General features: G+C 33.3%; 2 protein-coding genes across 5 annotated transcripts in view; one reads left to right on the top strand and one right to left on the bottom strand.

The window, feature by feature from the left end:
• The window catches only part of LOC128183731 (beta-1,3-galactosyl-O-glycosyl-glycoprotein beta-1,6-N-acetylglucosaminyltransferase-like), a 440,095-nt gene extending 428,263 nt beyond the window's left edge, over positions 1-11,832 (top strand). The window contains exons 3-4 of the mRNA XM_052852879.1: positions 11,078-11,140; positions 11,734-11,832. Coding sequence (XP_052708839.1) covers positions 11,078-11,091 — 14 coding nt within the window. The 3' untranslated portion in view covers positions 11,092-11,140; positions 11,734-11,832. The remainder of the gene's footprint in view (positions 1-11,077; positions 11,141-11,733) is intronic.
• LOC128183730 (uncharacterized) overlaps positions 1-18,493 on the bottom strand; it is a 555,994-nt gene that overhangs the window by 531,916 nt on the left and 5,585 nt on the right. For 3 of the 4 annotated variants that reach the window (XM_052852872.1, XM_052852876.1, XM_052852875.1), the window contains exons 7-10: positions 17,821-18,021; positions 16,772-17,137; positions 15,594-15,983; positions 14,889-15,089 (exon numbers count right to left, since the gene is read on the bottom strand). In XM_052852872.1, the coding sequence (XP_052708832.1) occupies positions 14,889-15,089; positions 15,594-15,983; positions 16,772-17,137; positions 17,821-18,021 (1,158 nt within the window). The remainder of the gene's footprint in view (positions 1-14,888; positions 15,090-15,593; positions 15,984-16,771; positions 17,138-17,820; positions 18,022-18,493) is intronic. The other variant, XM_052852874.1, reaches the window with a different exon arrangement.

Below are 18,493 nucleotides of genomic sequence, written 5' to 3'. Positions count from 1 at the left end.
ATACATGTAGATTTTGATTAAAAAAAATTTCAAAGAGAAAGACAAAAAATGTCTTAAATTACCCTCGAGTATATTGAGAACTTTCAAACGTAGAGCGGAGCTAAAGTCTATGAGATTATCTGTTGACATTGTACTTCTACCATAAATTAAGGTTTGTATATTCCTTATGGTCGTTCTATATTGTTAACGATTTGTTCTCTGGTAATTCACTTACCAAATATACAGTACTGTTTTGTACATAAAGAAGAAAATATATACAAAAACTCTGACATTATTCAAAGTTTTATATTATTGTATAATATTTCATCCTTTGAACTGTTACATATGTTATAGTATGATATAACGTATTATTTTCTTTAAATCATTTTTTTAAATGTAAAATACGACTAAGTCGTCTTAAAGATACAAACAGATTATATATATCCTACTCACTTAAAGTGTCCGTCAAATCAAAGTCAAAGTTTCTTTTAAATTGTAGAGACATACTTGAAAATCTAATTCCAAAAATTTTACATTCAAATGACCAGTGATAAGAGGGATATTCACGTTAAAAGTAAACTATTTTTGCACCTGCTTTAATCTAATCGAAGCAACTTCGGGTTTTGCTATAAATAGTAAATTACTTGCGTGGCGTCACGTAACATTAGTCTTGAAATGGCGACTGTAAATGATACCAGCGTTTCTTCGGCATCCTCGTCCAAATTAGACTTGCACATGTTATTTGAGGTATCATCGTACGAGGGAGATCGTGATGAGCATCTGCAGAACATAGCCACTTATCGGTTTGAGCCTGAAGCGACGGATTCTAGCGAATCGGATGGGAGAAGCGAGGACGAAGTAGACGACCAGCGCCGAGGAAATACAGACCGGTAAGACATGTAGGTCTATTGAATATTTTTTTGCACCCTTATTTTAATTTTAGTTAAATTGTTGACGTAAGTTTAATTCAATATATCTTTAAATTATAACATGTTGCGGGGAAAACCCCAACAAAAATTAAATATTAGCAAAACCCAGACATAAGGCGGAACGTTATATAATGAAAATTAATAAGACCCAAGCTGTGAAAAACATGGCCGACATAAGTTATGTGATATTTATTTCTTAAAGGTAATACTGGTCATTATATTAATTTTACATTAATTGTTTATTTCATGAATTGCTTATTGATATACACTGTATCAATAAAATTTTAGGTGCAATTGTGGATCATGCACACCTATGCCTACTGCCTTGGACATTACATGCTGCACAGAACTTCAAAGAATTTCCGAGAAGATCAAGTCATACAGCGATGACCTGACATGCATAACAAGGCATTGGATTCTAGATGTCTGTGTCCTACTACCAGTATCGTTCCCAGTATGGAGACTTACAAAAGCAACAACGAGTAAGTTAATTTGACATTTTATTAATTTCTAATAAAGACATATACAAAAAGACACATCATATATATTGTACTGAAATTTTTGATTTTTTAATGCATTGTTTTGACAGGAGAAACAGATATACAGCATATCGACAACTAGCTCGTTGGTGTTCGGGCTTCCTTGGAAAGAATGTTAGAGTTCCCCTCCCATCTTGGGTAGTATCAAAGAATCGTGAGACATTTAGGCGAGAAGAGTACCAAGGTCCAAAAAAAAAACCCAGAATAAATAAGTAAGCATAATTTGGGTTGGAGATAAAATAATATTTTTTAAACAATTTGACTATAGTCGTAAAGAAAAAAATCCTTATCATGATGAAAACTTTTATAATATGTGTAAAATATTTAAAGAGAAAAGGGTACATTGTACAAATTTTATTTATATTTATAAGGAATAAGGTATCATTATTTGAGTGATGATTTTGGTCGGGGCATGATCAAATTCAAGAAAGTCTGAAGGGCTTTATGATAGATTTGATCATGCCCCGACCTACATTAGCACCGCATAATATTCATGAATGATTCCTTATTACTCAGGGTTGGGGTTAATTACTTTGAAATGCAATTAATTACTTTCAAATTCATCAATAATTTTGCCAATTACTTGCAATTACAATTACATTGATTTTTTCAAATGTAATTACGTATGTAATGACTTTCAATTACTTTGACAGATGTAATTAAATACCTTTCAATTACTTTTAATATCTTAAGAATAAATACATGTATAAACAGCATTGAGTTATACAAAACTTTGTTATTGTAATGTCTTTAAAGGTTTGCGTTCATTTTAATTATTATTTATAGATTTTGCTTTAAAATGTATTCTTTAAAGGGGCATGGTCACGATTTTTGTTAAAAATTATTTTTCGATTTTAATGTTTGAAATGCTTCAATAAGGCATTTTTAATAGGCTACTTAAATTTGAGTGTCATTCGTTCAGTTATAAGGGAGTTACAGAGCTAACTATTCTTCGCTATGTTAACAAAGCTTTTGTTTATATTTTGATTGTTGGAGTGAAAATTCAAGTTTTAGATCTCAAATGAATGTGTTAAAAATTAGAAACTGTTATGTTTAAAATGAATAAGAAGAAAAATCAGCTTGAAAAAAATTATTTACTGGTATATTGAATCTATGTAAACAAAAAAAATGGCACGAGCCTTGTTTACATGACAAAGAATTGTGAGTCCTGTATCTTGCTTATAACTAAACGACTGACTCTCAAATTTCATTTAATCATTAGAAATGCATTCCTAAAGCATTGTAAATAATAAAAAAACAGAAATATAGAATTTGATCAAAATCGTGACACGCCCCTTTAAAATGATATATAAACATTATAATGGGTTCTAAAGCCAGTGTCAATGGATTAATGTTTGGTTTTGAACAATACTTTTTTACTAAATTTTTATTCAATACATTTGTTCTTGTGTATGAGAGGGCTTCAGGCCTGAACAAATTATAAATTTCCTAGAGTCATATTGTATAAACACATCAAACATAATGAACCACTTAATTAGTGTATAAACACAAGCCCATTTAAAACAGGTATGCAACCTAAACATCATTAAATTTCTGTCTGTCATTCTCCTTTTAACAAAGGCAAAGAAACTGGAAAATGTAAAGATTAAAATAAACGAAAAACATTTGCTAAAAACAAATCTTGCACCCAGGAACAGGACGCAGACCCTGCTTTAGTTCTCATATTTAAAAAAGACTATTATACAAGGGGAATTGTTTACACTACAGATACCGTATAGAACACACATAAATAAAAAAGAAAACAAAGTTATTCACATGTATTATTTACTCAGAATATGATCAATGCACATCTTTTCTACACTGATGTATCTCTTCTACACTTATATCTTTTTCCTCCCAAATATAGATCTTAAATGTAGAACTGCCTCATATTTTTCAGGATGCACAAAGTTACTGCACAAAGTTGGCGGCTGAATTTCTGGCAAGCAGGAGACAGGTGGTTGATGGAATGCTGAAGTCTGAGCTGAACCTTCCACTGATGCGAATGTCTCAGTCATCAAAGAAGTGACATACCCTGTAATCATTAATTAATTAAAGTCAAAATTATCATTATATAGTTTAAAATGTTCATTTTTGTATAGTTCACTTTATTATTAAAAACAGATTAATTCATATCATCTCACCTGTGTTTTAAAAATATGCCTTCATTGTAGTTGCAAAGACGCCATTCTAGGAAAAATAGAATTTGTAGACCTGTCTTTCTGTAAATTAAAGCTGATAGACGATTTAACATGTACAGAAATTGAATATAAAACAAGAATAAGTTAATTTGAGATTTATTTACTTTTTTCTAACGGAGACTATGGGCATATTGAAACAAAACTTCCTACATCAATTATAACTTTTGTTATAACTTAACAACTCGTCTCAAAATTATATTTAAAGCTTTCAACAAACTATATAAAGTAAGTGTGCAGTACATGTATATATCAACTATCAATCTTATGTCTTATAACGTGTCCTTCAAATGCTAGCCATTAACGTAATATGCATAAGGATTAGAATTAGCCAGAGGTGGTTTCGGAGAATTTGAGCCGCCATCGTGGGTTGGAAAACGCTTATCTTTATTGATGGATTTGGTTTTATAACGACACGCATGCAGATCCATTCATTACTAGGGTCAATTAAGAAATAAGATGTGCGTTTCCGCGAAACTATGATGTGCTCATTCTACCTAGCGCTTTGAAGATTTGCGCTAAGAGAGAGGGCGTCTGGTTGATTTCTACTTATTTAATTACATTTTAAAACGTATGCAAGAACAAGAGTTATTTTGCTTCGCGTTTTAAATGCATTTTTAATTACATACAGGAAAACAATATGAAGGAGAAAATATATTAATCTGCATTACATAATGAGTATTTAAGGTTTGTTTATTTGTAATTAGTATCATCAATCAACGTGTTTTTATATTACCATGCGTTGTTATATAGTTTTTTGTTGATGTTTCATCTATTTGGTTTGATTTATGGTTATTTGCACCACACCATATTCAATTTGGTCCCCGAAAATTATATATTTACTTGAACACTGGACAGAAAGCAGAATGAGAATATTGGTTATTTCGGTTTTCATCAGAGCTGTGGCTTTCCCCAAAAATCTTTAACTAGTGTAAAGTGAACAGGAATTGCATTTGATTTCTTTTGAAGCCCTTTCAGTTTTTACAGAATCCGCTCACAACTATCGAAAAAGTTTGTAGAACACTTTTATGTACATGCAGAACTAATACAATTCTAATATTTATTGATAACGACTTAACAATCCTATGATATTTCATACACGTGTAGATGACACAAATGGTTGTCAATTCAAATTATGAGGCTGACACTACTTTGTTCCTGTGTTTTAGAGAGTATATACTATGTAATACAATTACTCAAAATTTGTCATCCATGTATTTGAAGTTTTGTTGTCGCTTTTTTAAATGCTTGCTTCAATTTTGATTCTTATGTGAACAATGAAGATTAATATATCAACCCTCTTTAAATAGATTTTTGCAAGCTTTTAAACGCATCTTCGTATTCATTTTCCGATTCACGACGAGACACCTGCTGAAAAAAAATCACCTGAGCGACAAAATTAAAATTTCCTTGAATAGCTGTTTCAAAGAAACACAGCAGAGACACAGCAGTAAATATCAACCATATAAAGATATGATTATATGTAGTTAGTGGTTTATAGATTTTCATAAAATGTAGAAATATAAAATGTTTTTATCTACCAATATTACCGTGTGATGTATCTTATAACGGTTAATAAGGTCGTTCAATCAAATTCGAAAATATGAAAATTAGACGTGTACAGTACCCGCAACGTTATTTTTTACATTCCTATCATATCGTATCGTGTATCAATCCTATCGTATCGTGCGTTAGTTCTATCCTATCGTGCGTGTATACTGTTCTATCGTGCGTGTATACTGTTCTATCGTGCGTTAATCCTATCCTATCGTGCGTAAATCCTATCAGGTTTATCGTTTGATTTCAACAATTCTTCCGTTTAACTTATCGTGTTAATCGTTTCGTGCCTTTTCATAAGCAAGTAAATTTATTACTAAGTTGCAACTCGTTCCGTGCGCCGTATACGAATATTTATCGAACAAGAATTGAAAAATCCTATCCAACATTACGTCAGGATACTAATTTTTTATTTTTTTTTAGGTCAAAATTAACCAATATTATATGTAAATCATATCTGTTAACATTGAAAATGAAAAACAAAGTTCTTAGGAACAAGGTAACATATTTACCTGTATATCGAAAATATTAAATCGTACGCAGAGTGTATACCTGCGTAAACATTAACTTTTATGCAATATAATTTTGTTGCATCATATTTTACAGAAACAAAACTATTCATGATATAATTTATATTTAATTAAAACCTGAGTTGTATTTTGAACCCGTTATTTTCCGTGTGATATTTGATTTCAGGCTGAAATGTTCTCGGCGATCAGCTAGGGTGTGTGGTAATGAAAACAATGTAAATAAATCGTACGCGGAATGTGCATCTGCGTAAATATTTATTTGACTTGTTTGTAATAATTCGTTTTTAATGCATCATTTTCTTTTACAGAAAGAAATGTACTTTTGATAGATTTTATATTTACTTTATACAAGCGTTGGATTTATATAATTAAACCCGCTATTTTCCGAGTGATTTTAATCTCGGGCTGAAATTCGCGGCGATCGGCTAGGATGTTTTGTAATGAAAACAATTTTAACAATACAGAACATTTATTGCTCATTAAAGCTCATAATTTTAGTTGAAAAAAAATTAACTGGTCATTTTTATAAATTCTATAAATGATGCAGCGATGATTAACAACTCGGCAATTGTTACTAAAAAGAAAGTCCACGTAAATCTTTATTTGTACGTGTTCTCTCTCTCAAATTCTGCCATTATCAGTTTGTTCATAAATATCGTTTAAAGCTATCATACGTTTATCATGAACATCGTTTATCCTTTCCTATCGTGTATCAATCCTATCATATCGTGCGTGTATACTGTTCTATCGTGCGTTAATCCTATCCTTTCGTGCGTGTATACTGTTCTATCGTGCGTTAATGCTATCCTATCGTGCGTGAATCCTATCCTATCGTTTATCTTGTTAAAAATAACGTTGCGGGTACTGTATGAGAGAGAGAGAGAGAGAGAGAGAGAGAGAGAGAGAGATTATTCTGCCTGCAAAAACCCAGAAAGTAACAAATCAATATACATTTATTTTCATCAAATTTAAAAGTCCACAACAACATTGTTTTAGAATTACATAGTTTGTCTTCTAGATATTAAAAGGTAGGGAAGATTTTGAAAAAAAAGTTTAAAGCACTTTAAATCTTTTGCCTTAGCAATTAGTAACAGCTTGAGTTAATAACTTTACACTAATTTTCTTTAACCACAGATTGCACATCAAAAATAGCTGCAAAAAGGAATATAAAGGTTTGCAACGGACAAATTGTGGAGGCGGAATAAAATATACAGTAGTAGGTTGGCTGATGTACTACAGACATCAGATTTTAATCTATATTTGCTTCATTTTCCTAGAACAATAAAGGATTGTCTCCTTTGATGATTGCCAATGTATGGTTAGAAGGTTAGACATCAATAAATCTCAAATAATGTAAAATGATTTATCCAAAAACCAACATAGATGAAAAATAAGATAAGGAAAAGAAGATGTATTGCTGATTTATCTATAACTGACTTAATTAAAAGGAGAGAAACCTACAATTATTTGAATTAATTGAACATATGTTCTTATCCAACACATTTGCAATGCTAAACATTAATACTGGTATCAAACGACGGCACAGAGCGTTGACATTAAGTCCTTGGAAAACCGATAACTTCAATAGTTTGAATTTAAATAGTCAGAGAATAGTTGACCGATCATCATGTGTTCGGCCAAAGGTAAATTTTTACGGTCGGCCGCTACAAAAGCGCCTGGCTACCGTCTTATCAAGCGATAGACGCTAGATGTTTAACGATTCGTATAAGGTCAGACCAGTCGCCCCTCGGTTAATTTGCGGTCGTCAATCGGTGTTTAAGAAAAACCCAACTGCCTGAATGTCGACAAAAAAAACTGTCTACCGACGGTCGGAAGATGATCATTTAATGCTTGACGGAATATTCAACGGCTGGTTCAACTGGAGAAATCGACCACTGACGCGAATAAAAAAAATAACTTGGCCCGACGGAGAGAAAATTGTTCGGCAGACGAAATACGAGATATCCACAAAGACATTGCTGATGAACTACCGACCGTCGCCCAAAGAAATCCAATTTTTGCCACAAAAACTGTCTGAATGCCGTTGGAAACGTTGACGGGGTTTAATCGGGACAGACAGACTTTAATTGTCACATTGACTAAGTTTAATTCAATAATCCAACGTAGAAACCTTTTTAATTTAGATATAACTTTGGCAGATCCTTTATAACCTTAGAATTATTATAACTCTTCAGATGTACAAACATCAAATGTAATGACAGTATCTCCAGAGCTGAATGTACATGTACCTAGTGCTAAACCTTGAAGACAAGAACAGTCAAGATGGGTTAGAAAAATTAAACATCCAGTTATCTAGCTGTTTACTTTGAAACAAATGTCACGCAGATTTTATTGTGAGGTCAAAATATCAATTTCTTTTATTTTGCATTATATAGTATGTGAGGTTTTTTTTATTGTGATAGAATGAATCTACTACCCAAATACCAGGCACATCGAAAGGTTTTTTACGAATTATTCACCGTAATAAGTTCTGCTTTTAAACTTCATTAGACAAAGCCTGTGTCCTACTAGCTATGTGTTCGAATTATGCCTGTGTTACAGTGGTTTCCCAGAACTGACAGTATCGTAAAGCGAAACACATATTAACGATTTCCTTCCATAAGTACAAGCAGGCACTTAAAGCAGGCTATCGGGCTATAGACGCAAATACCAGGCAGTGAACTGTAGGTAGCAGGAAACAATTGTTTTTGATGCATGAAATTGTGGGGTGGGGGTACCCCCATTTAGCAGGCTATCGGGCTATAGACGCAAATAACAGGCAGTGAACTGTAGGTAGCAGGGGACAGTTTTTTTTTAAATTGTGGGGTGGGGGTACCCCCATTTAGCACTATGTTGCGGGAAAAATATAATTTGCACCTGGATCAAAATGACTTGTAATACCTGTTAGGCTTAAAGAAGGACATTAAGGTATAAAGTTTACCCAAAATGACACCAATATCTTTTTCTGGTTAAATAAAATGTCTAATTGACCACCCTGTGTAATGTCAAAAGTTTACCCATTTTGGCCCATTTAGACCCCTTCCTAACGTATTCCCTGCAGAGAGATGACCCCCGGGACAGGGTGCAATCTGTAGTCTAACATGTTCCCTCCCTGCCAGTCTGTACCGCCCCATCTCCCATCCATGTCATTTTCACACTATTTCACTAACCGTCTGCCCTTCTTTCTTCTTGCATGAAAAATGAGCACACCTGCCAACAGCCGTTGTTTCGCATCTGACTCCCAAGCACCCACTATAACACTATGGGACCTACACGCCTTACATAAATAAACAGGAATGACTCCCTGCTACCATAAAATTATCACCTATAATCAATTCACTAATTTTCATAGTACATACAGGCCTTCAAATACAGTAACACATTTTTACTAAAATTACAGGAATTGCATCTTGACTGCGTCCTCAGTGATCCCGTTGCACCTCAAAAAATTGTAAAACGCCTAGGTGCTTATACACGCAGAAGGGTATCCAACAGCGTAGCAACAGCACAGCGGCATCTTCATTTGAGCATGCACAAGTACGACCCTTGGCTTTGCGTTCTGATAAACATGCGATAGAAACGAAGTGGGGTCGCTGTGACAGCTTCATAAGGTCTCTAATAGAACCACTATATCTCCGCTGGCGCTCTCAAGTAACGCACTTAATCGGAGCCTAGACGCAGTACTTAGTCAATTTCGCTTGCACAGAGACCTCTTTGTTGATGTGACTGCCGGGTCTCAAGCGCGCTCTTACTGGCGTACGCATCCGCAGCGTCTGAACCTGTTGTTTATCATTGCCCTAAAGAGCTGTTGCTGCGATTACCGCACTCTCATGGCGTTTCTTCTGTGTTCTTTGACATTTATAACGCACCTCTTCGGTATTTCTAGTGCGATGTCAGCCAGACCACACATCTTGAACAATGGTTGTTGTACTATAGCAAGAAATATAGTATTATCAAACCTGATGTGGATAACCATGTAAAAAGCAACAGCTGGGGTTATATCAGGACCTATTCGATCATGTAATTCATGCAATGTTTTTTATTACTATCCATTCATGTTTTCTAGCAGCTAATAACGGTTATTTTTGTAGACACTTCTGCCAGAATTTTTGACTTGTCACATATTATTTCAAAAGTGATGTTCAATAACCCTATTCTTATGTCATTAAAACAAACAAAAACATGTTTTTTAAAAATTATTTACTTGTTATAAAGTTCAAAATTCTTTTTGTTTCGCTCAAATTAAAATGTATATTCCAATGAGTAAATAACGTCTTGTGTACGCAGTCAGTGCACTAGGCACGCCATGATCGCAAAGTCAAAACTCTTAAGACGTCATGAACGCTTTGCGGATACTCAGCGGGATATGAAGGTAGCGTCATTGCAGTAAAAGTACGTAACCCGCGTTAGCGGGCTATATAAACTTTTCTGCAATGATCGCTATAGTGGGAAATATAATACGAATTACTTGGAATCAATCTCGGTAAATATTTGTACTGTTGACATTCACAAACTTCATTGTTTTGCTGGTTAAGATTAGAAATGATATTTTGAATTATGGCCTTGGATGGACAGGGGTCAACTGTATACAGGAATATTTTCGCCCCGTTTAGCCCTTCTACACTTGCAAAACAGTTTTTCCCCCGTCTTGATTTTACCCAGACACAGTTGTTTTTAAAAAAGTGTAACATGAGTCTTCAACATGAATTCATCCACTGACAATGAGGGCAAAAGGGGAAAAAATAAAACGAGGGCAAATATTTCCCTGTATACAATACAGGAAAACTCGTTTAGTACGAACACGGATATAGCGAATTCTCGGATAAAGCGAAGTTTTTTAGTCCCCGGTGAAATTCTTAACAAATTTTTGCAAAATATTACGGTTATAACAGAATTTGGATATTACAAATATAGCGAACTGATTTTGAGTTTCGTAGAGGTAAATAGTAACAAAATTTAACACCTTTATAACGAATTTCTTTATAGTTTAGAAAAGTTTGCACCACAATAATTATTTAAAAAAAATATTTCGAATGAATCGATTTTCATATCATTTTTTAAATATTAAAAGTAACAAAGTAATTTATTTTCATTTATGCCTCAATTAGCAAAAATTATTTTCTATAGTGAAAGAAAACATGTTTACAGTCAATGTGCTGTAAATAATATTATGAATATGTTATACAGATATAACGATTTACAGATATAACGAAATAATTCCATTGGTTCCTAGTACTTTGCTATAGCCGAGTTTTACTGTAGCTGTTTTCATGATACACACTTTTCATATTATGGACCGAGATTAGGAAAAATACATTTTCAACTGAGGTTTTCTCTCTCTACAGTTATGCTGATGTAAGAAGTATGGCGCCTTAAGATTTCGACATCAAAGTGAAAACCCCAAACAAGTAATTTTTATCTTATTTTGAATATCTTTTTTATGTTTACTTGATTATCCTCATGATAGTTTCTGATATACCGGTACATGTAATCGGTGCTGGTAGTTTTATGATGATCTTTAGAATGTGATATTGACAGTGAATGATTGGATTGTTCTAGCTCTGGGAAAAACCGATTTGATAATTTTTGAAGAGTTATGAATCAAATAATGATAGCATTATAATACTAGTAAAACATTTTTGAGAGGGTTCAAGGTTTACCATCACAACGTTTTCTGGGACAACAGTTTTATCAATGGTACAAAGTGTAGATTACATAAAGACACAGTTTCTAGCCAATCTAGGAATCAATAATTTAAAAATGTTAATACAGCAGATTTTGATCAATTCTATTCCATTTCAGCCAAGAATTGCATTTAAGAAATGCATGTTGATTAGATATGGTGCAATATTAGTTGAAATGATTTTTACAATAATGGCCAGTATTGGCCCTTGTTTTGAGAGAGAGAGAGAGAGAGAGAGAGAGAGAGAGAGAGAGAGAGAGAGAGAGAGAGATGTATAAATTAAATTAAAATGCTTAATATGACTACAATTTTTTTCAGCCCCATAACCTATGCCTGGGAAGGTGGATGCATGCTTGCTAACACAGAGGACTATAAGAAAATGGCCGTCACGAGAGAGCAATACGAAGAACACGGACAAATAATCTGCTCAGAAACATTCGATATCTGACACTAGCATTAACATACATGTACATATAATCCACCTTATGTACATTGTAAGACCAGTGTGAAAAGAGTGTAAAAACATGTACTGTACATGTTATTCACCCATATCATACATGCTGAACAGTTCTTGGTAACTTGTCAGGATTTGAAAAACAGTGGTATTTCAAAATATTAATGTTCAAGTTTAGGGGAAAAAATTACCAAAATGAATATGTTTGAAAATGTTTAATGAATATTACTGGACTTTTAATTTTTAGTTTAACTGAAGGACAAAAAGGTTTTCCTACATGGATAAGGTTACTCTACGTGTTAAACATCACAAAATTCACCTTACACCTTCAGTGGTTTGTTGTTGATATTTTTATTTTTTAGATCCTCGTAGATAGGTACTGTAGAAAGAAACGCTGCTTAGAGGATGTGAATTTTATAGCCGAGAGCAAATTATTTTTACATTTCATTCATGTGAACTTGATGCTATTAAAACATTACAATATCTGTATAAACACTGCCACAGTTTTTTTTTTTAAAACAGTTGAAGACAAACTGTTTTTGTGGGTTACTTTTAACTTTTACAGTTATATAGATCAATTTAACATGTTTTCAATTAAATCCTAAATTGTGTTTAACTATATTTAACTATACACTTGTTGTATATTAACAATCAGTTTTCATTGAAATACATTGTATTTCATCATTGCTTTTTTTACACAGATAGCTTACAAATCAAAAAATGCAAAAAAAAAAAAAGAATAATTCTTTAAATCTGTTTATTAATAAATAATTCTGATATTTATGTGCATATACATGTATCTATATACATATGTGTGTGAAGGGGACAAATGCATGAAAAGCAAGAATGACATCACAATTTTTGTCTAGCATTCTATGTTGTTCATACAATATTTACATGCAATAGTAAGATTAATCAAAAACGAACAGTTATTGTGAACTCTTATATTAATCATAATTAATATACATACTGTATAGAAAATGACCATTAAACTGGTATGATTTTGAAAATGACCGGCACGCCATTATCCTAGATGCGAAATCAAAACCGTCTTTTATATAAACGCCTACAAAATGAAGGGCCCATAAATAAAATAAAAACAAAATACAAGTCTAATACGAATCTTGGATAATACAAACCAATATGTCACTATAATATATCAACAAACACATAAATCCATAGAAATAGGTTCCCCGATACTTTTCGCTTAATCCACATTTGTGACGTTGAAGGTAGCTATCCAAATGAGATGAAATAATGCTGAGCCTCGCTTTTATTTAGTACAAATGGTCGGTGTAGCCCAAATTTTCTTGACCATTATTTTTCGGGGAGTTTTTCCAGTGTGAGACATCTGACACTAGCATTAACATAATGAATCGGAGCGCACCATGATCGCATTTACTTTCCGACGACGTTTTGCTGACCTAAAAAGTATAATGCACAATATATAAGATTCATCTAAACCTATGTATGTACAATATTATATACATGTAATTAGTTATATTAGTTAAAGCATAGTTAATATAATTAAAACGGTTTTCATAAAGATGACAATGGCATATTGGTAAGCAATTAACAAGGAACAATGCTTAGATTTTTAAATATTACGTACATTAAAAAGCTTAAGCACTCCGATTGCTCTATAAATTTAACAATACCCAGTTGCTTTCATAACCCTATAAGCGCTTTTGCTCCGATCCAAATTTTTCAAAGGAATTTTAAAAAATATTACTGTTAACGTTCCAAATTCATATACGCTTTGTGTCATATGGTACCTAGGACGCCTATCTAGCTGTTATTGATGTATTGATAAATTCCTAGGTTCGCAATTCGCCGATGATATAAGATAAGCTTTTACATACAAGCGTAATGATTGACAGGTTGAAGTGAAGACAGACAAACCCTCTGGTTCTTGTAATGAAGACCCCCGCCATGATGATTAATAGAGCCGCCAATGCGGCTACTCAAATAACAGTGTACAACGCTGCGTTTTCTACCGCCCTCCTCTCAGCTGGACGAAAAATAATACTACAGAAAAATATTCTTTAAAAATTTGAAAAAACTGAAGTGTTTGAAAATATTAAAAACTGATGGATAATATTTTGTTTAATAATATGATACGATATTTTATTCACCCCGGGAATATATTACTGCAAAAATTTCAACAAAGAATATTTCAATCAGTCGAGAATTTTTTTTTACTCATTCTGGTATTATTTGTGGCCGTGGATTTTGCAAGTCTTGGAGGATGTGTACAACATTTTAACTGACAAGGGTACATGGAATGCGTTAAGAAATTCTAAAAACAAAACCATTTTTAACACACAGCTGTTTTAGTTGCCTCGGGCTGAGGATCCACTTCCATTTTCCACGTGATCGGAATTTGCAGAACTTCGCGATCAACAAATTATATAAAGACATCAAATGCAGCGAACAGATGTTTGAATGAAAGGGCTTAGGAGTTTTATATAGTTATTTCATTACTTGGATTAAAAAAAAACCCATACAAACAAACAAACAAACAAAAACAGAACACCCCCCCCCCAAAAAAAAAAAACAAGAACAAAAAAGAAACAAAAACAAAACATACCCCCCCCAAACCCCCCCCCCCCCCCAAAAAAAAAAAACCAACAACAGCCGAACGAAAAAACATTTACCGATAACATAATCAATCATAAAACTGAATAGTTAATCGTCAGAAAGGGTCTGTAACATATACATGTACTAAGTCTTGAACTTTGTGCAAAGTAAGAAAACGGTGAGTTAGCAAGTACAAATGTATTATTACTTGAGTGAAGTAGGGTGTAAGTAAGTAATAGAGTAAGTCAATCAGTCAGTCAGTCAGTCAGTCAGTCAGTCTGTCAGTCAGTCAGTCAGTCAGCAAGAGAATTAGTAAGAAAGTAAGTCGGTCAATCAGGGAATGAGTGGGTTAGAAAGTAAGTAGGTGGTTTGGTTAAAATGAACGAGTTAGAAAGTAAGACGGTAAGTAAGTACACATAATTTAGTAGGAATATCCTACCTGGGTCCTTTTTACCCGGTATGTTTGTTGTCTTTATGTTGTTGCCGTGTCCGTGGCCTCCAGATGTATGATTATTAGTATTATTTGGGCTATTTGTGTGTTTTGATGTTATTACACCACCAACAGAAGTAGCTGGCGTCGTAAAGGTTGTTGTTGTTGATAGCTTAGGATTACATTCCACTTCAAGCTTTCCTTTGCTGGCTTTTAAAGGAAAGCGAAAATATATTGGTCTTAACAAATTGATATCAAAATCAGTTATTCATTTTTCATTCCTTCCTATTTTTTTACTGACGGAAAGTTATGAAATTCATAATACATATTTATTGTAATATATTCTAATTCAATAGTTCTAGTTAATCATTTGCCTTTGTGTTTAAGGTTAACTGCTTTTCCCCGTCTTGTATTCGCCAAGACACAGTTGTGTTGAAAGAAAGAATATTTGAGTCATTGGAGTTCGCCCAGTCCTAAATTCGCCCACTAACAATGACGGCGAAAGGGGCGAAAATAAAACAAGGGCGAATATATCCCTGTATATACAGTATTATTAAGTAAAACCAAAATCCATATATTTTAGCTTTGTAATTTAAAATATTTCTTTTCTAGTATCTTTTTACAGACCTCTTCTTCTTTGTGAGATACTTATGGTCTAAAAACGACCACGACCATCCAAGCCCTCTTAATAAAACATAAAACCTTTACTCATACCATGTACAAGAAGCCATATCTGTTGTGCCTCCGGCCCATCTTCCGTATACAAGACATTCAGCACATTTCCACTTGAAGAATAGATAGGTTCATATTCCGAATAGATGGTCCTATTTTCACATTCAAAGAAACTTGAATTGTTTCCATCGTTAAAAGTTAGACGATTTGTGGAATAATTGAAACATTCTCCAGTATAGGTACTATCCGGAATGTACAACACTGGCTGAAGGCGAACATCAATCGCCAAAACTTGAATGGTCGAATCGCTGGCCGATTCAAATCTACACTCGCAAGACTCTTGAATTGAATAATAAGGTTCCCGATACAAGTAAACGGTCCCATTTACTGATACAAACCTCTGATAACTGCAAAAGTTCTTGATTCTCTCTGCTGCAAATTATCATCATTATAAAATATAAATCACTATTTATGTTAACGGTTATAGAGAAAATATTCAGTTGAGGTACAACTCTCAACTTTGTTAATACATAAAATTAAATGCACCGCAGTAACAATAAAAAATTGTTTACATGTTTATGTCTAAAATATCTATACATTTACACCATTTTTCCCCATCTTCTTTTGAATGCTTCCTAATTTTTATTTTACACAAAAACCAAACATATTCTGCTGATTATTTTTGTAAATCTTAAAAAAATATTGATCAGTGCTAGAAACAAACTTTATACACTTTATTCCAGATTTTATACGTAAGCTTGCTTTTAAAAATAATTTCACACATTATAGCCTCCATAGTCTTTGTCTAAATCTTTTTTGTTTACTCTCGTTTTCTTTCACGACATGGAATCATTCCTTGAAAACTCTTATACTGATCTATATCAGGTATAACAAATGTATAATTTTAACTCAAATGGCAAATCAGTTCTTCATTTAGAAGATAAAGTGTATTCACTAACGCACGCTTTAAAATGTAATGAAAGCTTTGCTGAAATTGGTGCAGAGGTTTGGAAAAAATGAACCCTCCCCTCACCAATAAAAACATACCCTCCTCTCTCCCCCCAAAAAAGAGAGAAAAAACCCAAGAGAACCCTTACATTCAGATTCGATAAAATTTACATATATGTACATGAACGTTAACAAGAGTCAATGCATTTTATTATTTGGATACTGTATTTGAAATTCTTTACACAACGTATAAAACAGAAGAGTCATCTTACCTTCAACACAATCAAAGACAACTTGAACATAATTGGAGTAAGTACGATTGTTGTTAGTGCATGTCATATATTGCCTTGGTGTAGCAGTGTTTTGTGATATAACTGGTAGTCTCGACAAGCGTGATAAGTACAGATACTTATCATTATAATCTGTGATGTTTCTTAAACAATCACCCTCCTCATACTGACAGCATGTCGTTGTATTGACATGTTGTACCGACTGTATGTTTTTGGGACACTCATCGCTGATATACCACTTCATGCCGTACTGTAGTTTTTTAACGGCTATCACTCTGCCTGATCCTGGACATTGTGAGTTCATGAAATGGTTGCCATAGCATTTGGATGTGGTGTATTCTCCAAGAGCTTAAGAAAAACAAATGAAACCTTCTTATATTGTAAATATCATACTCTATATTCATCTGTCTCTCTCGTTCTCTCACTCAGCCAGTCGCTCACTCACTCATTCACTCAAGCACACGTTCACGCTTATGCTTACTATATTTTTAAGGTTTAAAAAATCAATGAAATGGACGTATTCGTATTAAATGAAAAACATACACAAAATGTTTTGAAATTATTTGATATTACCACATAACGTGTTAATCGAGTGTACAAAAAACAAAATAAAAACAATTAAAAAAATAACAACAACAAAATTATGAATGTATAAAGCCCACTACGTTGTGAAAATATTTACTCTCTCAACATTTACCGATAACACAATCAATCATAAAACTAAATAGTTAATCGTCAGAAAGGGTCTGTAACATATACACGAACTAAGTCTTGAACTTTGTGCAAAGTAAGAAAACGGTGAGTTAGCAAGTACAAATGTATTATTACTTGAGTGAAGTAGGGTGTAAGTAAGTAATAGAGTAAGTCAATCAGTCAGTCAGTCAGTCAGTCAGCAAGAGAATTAGTAAGAAAGTAAGTTGGTCAATCAGGGAATGAGTGGGTTAGAAAGTAAATAGGTGTTTTGGTTAAAATGAACGAGTTAGAAAGTAAGACGGTAAGTAAGTACATGTAATTTAGTAGGAATATCCTACCTGGGTCCTTTTTACCCGGTATGTTTGTTGTCTTTATGTTGTTGCCGTGTCCGTGGCCTCCAGATGTATGATTATTAGTATTATTTGGGCTGTTTGTGTGTTTTGATGTTATTCCACCACCAGCAGAAGTAGCTGGCGTCGTAAAGGTTGTTGTTGTTGATAGCTTAGGATTACATTCCACTTCAAGCTTTCCTTTGCTGGCTTTTCAAGGAAAGCAAAAATAAATTGGTTTTAACAAATTGATATCAAAATCAGTTATTCATTTTCCATTCCTTCCTATTTTTTTTACTGATGTAAAGTTATGAAATTCATAATGCATATTTATTGTAATATATTCTAATTCAATAGTTCTAGTTAATCATTTGCCTTTGTGTTTAAGTTTAAGGTTAACTGCTTTTCCCCGTCTTGTATTCACCAAGACACAGTTGTGTTTAATAAAGAAAGATAATTTGAGTCATTGGAGTTCGCCCAGTCCTAAATTCGCCCGCTAACAATGACAGCGAAAGGGACAAAAATAAAACAAGGGCGAATATATCCCTGTATATACAGTATTATTAAGTAAAAACAAAATCCATATATTTTAGATTGTAATTTAAAATATTTCTTTTCTAGTATCTTTTTACAGAACTCTTCTTCTTTGTGAGATACTTATTGTCTAAAAACGACCACGACC

Source organism: Crassostrea angulata, chromosome 5 (genome assembly GCF_025612915.1).
Source record: "Crassostrea angulata isolate pt1a10 chromosome 5, ASM2561291v2, whole genome shotgun sequence".
In the NCBI taxonomy this organism is placed as follows: Eukaryota; Metazoa; Mollusca; class Bivalvia; order Ostreida; family Ostreidae; genus Magallana; species Magallana angulata.
Note: the sequence above shows the minus strand (reverse complement) of the source record. Positions and strands in the feature narration are given on the sequence as shown.